Source organism: Dendronephthya gigantea, unplaced genomic scaffold (genome assembly GCF_004324835.1).
Source record: "Dendronephthya gigantea isolate DGI-Jeju-01 unplaced genomic scaffold, DenGig_1.0 000153F, whole genome shotgun sequence".
In the NCBI taxonomy this organism is placed as follows: domain Eukaryota; kingdom Metazoa; phylum Cnidaria; class Anthozoa; order Malacalcyonacea; family Nephtheidae; genus Dendronephthya; species Dendronephthya gigantea.
The window spans coordinates 260584-265062 of NW_021163163.1; the positions used below are offsets into that span (position 1 = coordinate 260584).

Below are 4479 nucleotides of genomic sequence, written 5' to 3' on the forward strand. Positions count from 1 at the left end.
TTTCATGTAACCTTTGCTTTTTTCAAATTAATTTTGCATATTAAGACGGTTTTCCACTAGGCCCAATTTTTCGATTGAACTAAATTTTTCGTCTGATTGTCTTATAAATTGTGCGAATTCGACCATTGACCAGCCACAATCAAAAATAAAATCAAGCTAAGCGATACATTTCGTTAGAACGAAAAATTCTGCCTCGTGGAAAACCGCCTTTTGGAGCTCACAAAATGAAAGAAAAATTTCGTTCTGAGTAGAAAATTTCGACATGTGGAAGTTTTGACTGACTCATTATTTTAACACGTGTAGATTCGAATCCTGTTTCAAGATGCCTTTATCAAACCTCTTGGTTTGTCTCGTGTTTTTGCAACTATTAACGGCGATAGTGGCTTCTAGAAATTCGGTAAACGGTAAAATGAGTAAAAGGAATGTCAGCTCAACTTCTTGCAAGAATGTTCAGTTTGATGAAACAAAATTGGCCGACGTGCTACATTTGATGCGGAAACCTGCCATAAACACGATTAAAATAACAGTGACCGTTTCGTCTGCGAACAGAACTCGAGTTTTTCCAGAAATGAAGTGGGTGTGGGCGAACGAAATTGGTCGGACCTTAATCTCGTTGATCTCTCGCGCTGAATCTATGTTCGCTTCGGCGATTTATACTTTTCCATTAGAAGTCGGAATGGAGAAAGTCTCTATGGAAGTGACGGAAGAACCTACTGGTTGTTTAACTTCCGGCAAAGAAGGGTTAGACCTTGTTTTTGACTCTCTTTTGGATAAGCTGTTTTTACACATGGAAGATAAAGACAAAGACAGGTACTACAAACTTTGTCGTCCGTACGACGACAACAAAGGACCCGTTCAGTTCAAGTGTTGTGGAAAATTAGGTGATGGGAAGTTGTCAATCTGCGGAGATTATTCTTCTATTGTACTTCGATGGGCTCTCCCAGGTTTAATAGTTGGAGTGGTAATATTCTCTTCAATGACGTTACCTTTCTTACTGGAGTACATAATAACCTACAAATACAAAGACTTTTACGAAACGTCATTCAGTCATATGTCTCTTATTTCCATCGTGTCGATGATATTTTTTGAAGGTCAGGGAACAACCAAGTCTTTGTTCAGGCGATATGCTTTCGTAGGGGTTACGTGGGTAGTATTGTTCTTAACTGATTTTTTGGGGATTTGGGAGTTGAAAATTCTCTTCGGTATATGGGCTATTCTTTTCTGTTTCGACATGACGTTTGATATGACGGACAATGAATTGGAGCCACGTTTTGGAGGAAAACTCATATCTTGTTTTTCAGGACCTTTCTTTCTTCCTTTTAATTTCATACGTTCGCTCAGCAAAAACACCGCTACTTGGCATCAAAACTGTGCGCCCATTATTCAGAACTTGATCGATTTTCTTAAAAGTTCTCTTGTTTGCATTTTGACCCTTATCTATTTTACGCTGGTTTTTCCATTCCTCGTCGCAAAGAATTTACTTTGTTTCATATTTGATTTTTTTGGGGGGTTTGTCTTTCCTTATCGCTGTTATAGACAAAGTCTCTTCGAAAAATTAAAAAATTGTTACACGATTGTTTTAAGATTATTTACTTTAGTCGCCATCGTATTCTTAATGGTTTCGTCGCTCATATTCGTTCTTTCCATTATCGTTGGTGTGATTCTGAATGGTGAGTTCTTTAGTCCTTTTATCGCTCCCGTTGTGACTCTGATTGTCTTTTTTTGGAAAAACTGGAAGTTCTCGGTTGAAGCGCAATGTCTGCAGCTCAAAACATTAATCATTGAGGTTGGGAAGCAAAAAATTACGTCGCTTGGTGCTGACGAAAAAGATAGCAGTAATGTCCCCACCGAAAACATTGGAGAAACCAGTTTTAACAACGACGCATCGTTGACAACCAGTCCTGTTTCAAATGAGGTCAATCATAGTGGAGATATTGGTGCCTCGGAAACCCGTTCCAATCGGACAGCAACTTCAAATGCAGTCGGCGGGGACAATCGTAGAGAAGATGATCGACCAGATGAGAGTACTGGTGAACCCAACAACGAAGGGGGCAGAAGAACAACCTGGTATGTTCCAGACTTGAGACAAGGTTTGTGCTAAACATTCTGTGCAGGATTTTCTGGCATTATTGATGGAAATTTCGATGAGATTACATGCATACAGATTGTTTGCATTATTGACGTCATAACAATGCTTCATTTCATTTTCTCAGGAGGAGACCAAAATTTTACCAGTGTATGGGGAGGGGTCCTATGGTCTTCATAATTCCTAAAGTAACTATTATCGTTTTGCAGATGGTAACGGCTATCAAGAATGTGGAAGCAGTTCACACGATGTAAACAACAATGCCGCGGAAAAATCACTCGCTATCAAATTTGACACAACTGGCGAAGCAATTATCTCGAGAGAATTTTTTAAAGAAGTTAGCAAAATTGTCCTTTCTTTGGACCATCTCCTGTTTTGTTTCTTCAGAAGAGTCGTCATCGTTGGTATTTACGCATGGATCATGTTCATTGTCATGATTCTGGTTCAAGAAACTGGACTTTCCGGAAGTCTCCAAGCAATCAGCACCATTGTTGCTATCCTGGTACCCTTTGTTTTTGACATGATTTATGCTGATCACCATTCGGCTCAGAAATACTCCGGTAGTATGGCAATGAAAGAGCGACTTGGTCATACATTGAGAGTTTGTGGAATCAAAGAAAACATGATCGTTTTTAAATTGATTAACATCGACAATGAAGAAAGTGGAGTCTCAATACAACCCTGTTCACTAGCAATCGATATCGCATATTGTGGAGAGCGCTGTCAGCCTGTGTAACAAAATGACAACTAATGTATTCAGTAGCTACCTTGTTTTTTATGAAAATAATCAAGAATTATCACCGTTATATCAATGTTATATCACCATATCAATGATACTGATTCAAGCCTTTTAAAATTGACGATAAACCAGCTTAATTTTATATGCTGTAGTTTGCTAGAAATTGCGTATGTAGCAATCAAATATCGAACGAACTAACCTTCAATTAGCCAATCATGTGAACGCGATTCTTAACTCACTCAGAACGCCCAGAGGCCAGTCGTACGAAAGCTGGATAGTGCTATTCACCGGATAGTGATTTTTAACGTTCCAAAATCCCTGTTGTTCGGTAAAAACTTTTATTAAATCATAGTATTCATATATTGGAAATTCTCTTTATTAATTCTTAGCTAAAATCTTCGGTTTTACAACTTTTCGCGCCATCCAGCCTTCGTACAACCGGCCCCATGCCTTTGGCTGAGATGAATTAGATTCAATTGTGTCCCATTGTGTACTAGTATAGTGGTTTTGTTAAAATACTGAAAATATATATGCAAAATTTTTTGTATGTTCAAGAATTATCTCATTGTCAATCATCTACTTATCTTGAATTAGTCCAACATTGTCAGAGCCATATTGATGAACTAGCCGGGATAACTCGCTCCATGTCAGCTAGGCCCTTACGCTATTTAGAATCATAGCAATTGAATATATTTTGCATTTTTTTTACCCCTCAATTTCCCTGTTGTCCAAAGCCCGTCCGATTTAAAGTAATTAAACGAAGTATCGGGATAGATACACGTGACGTAAATTAGACTGTGTCATTAGCCGAAATTCTATGGTCTAATGAATATCATGAATATCTAATGTGTGTGATAAATAGATTTTCTGGTTGTAATCGCAAACAGTGGCCTGATTTATAGTAGAGACAAATCATCTGTCTGGACGAACTTGGCATTACCAGAAATTTGCGACATGATAATTTGCATGTATACTAATTTGCATTTAACTTTCAGCATAATGGCCTTCAACTTTCACTATAAAATACATATAGTAAATATACAAAACCTAAAAATGCCGTTGACCTAGATCTTGCCCACTGTTTGCCGACCTCTGGATCAATAGAACAGCCGTTTCCCAACGTTTTAATGATCGAATTACTTTCCTTAGGTATTTCTACGTTCGGCCAAATGATTGTGAACAAATGTGTATATAGCCTTCGTATTGTTCAAGTTCCAGACAAGACTGATAATATTTTTTAAAGTGATTGCAGTAAAAATCCGAGCCGTATAGAAAAGTTTATACACAAATACGAAAGAGAATATCTTAAACAATTTTTTTGGGTACATTATACGTCAATTCATCAACTACCTGAATCGAAATATTCGAATCAATGTGAGCGATTTTATAAGTTCGTGGACAGCACACGGACAAAACTTTGAGCAATATATTTTTAAATTTGGCCGAATGCAGAAATGCCCAAGCTAAAAAATCCTGTCACCAAAACGTTTCTAAACAGCTGCTCTATATACCGATCTAGAGGTCGGCAAACAGTGGGCAAGGTCTAGGGCAAGGGCATTTTTAAGTTTTGTCTATTTACTATATGTATTTTATAGTAAAAGTTGAAGGCCATTATACTGAAAGTTAAATGCAAATTAGTATACATGCAAATTAT

General features: G+C 37.6%; 1 protein-coding gene across 1 annotated transcript; it reads left to right on the top strand.

Annotated features, from left to right (window-relative positions):
- Nucleotides 1-330: 330 nt before the first annotated feature.
- LOC114537209 lies at nucleotides 331-3121 on the top strand. Its single transcript, XM_028558344.1, has 2 exons — nucleotides 331-2090; nucleotides 2296-3121. Exons 1-2 carry the CDS (start codon nucleotides 410-412, stop codon nucleotides 2820-2822), a joined length of 2208 nt encoding a protein of 735 aa, XP_028414145.1. The 5' UTR covers nucleotides 331-409; the 3' UTR covers nucleotides 2823-3121.
- Nucleotides 3122-4479: the final 1358 nt, after the last annotated feature.

What these genes read in the sequence shown, in the direction of transcription:
- LOC114537209 (XM_028558344.1), top strand. Translation starts at nt 410, where the DNA reads ATGAGTAAAAGGAATGTCAGCTCAACTTCTTGCAAGAATGTTCAGTTT. An exon ending in TGTTCCAGACTTGAGACAAG is followed by an intron (nt 2,091 to 2,295) that starts GTTTGTGCTAAA and finishes ATCGTTTTGCAG; the next exon opens with ATGGTAACGGCTATCAAGAA.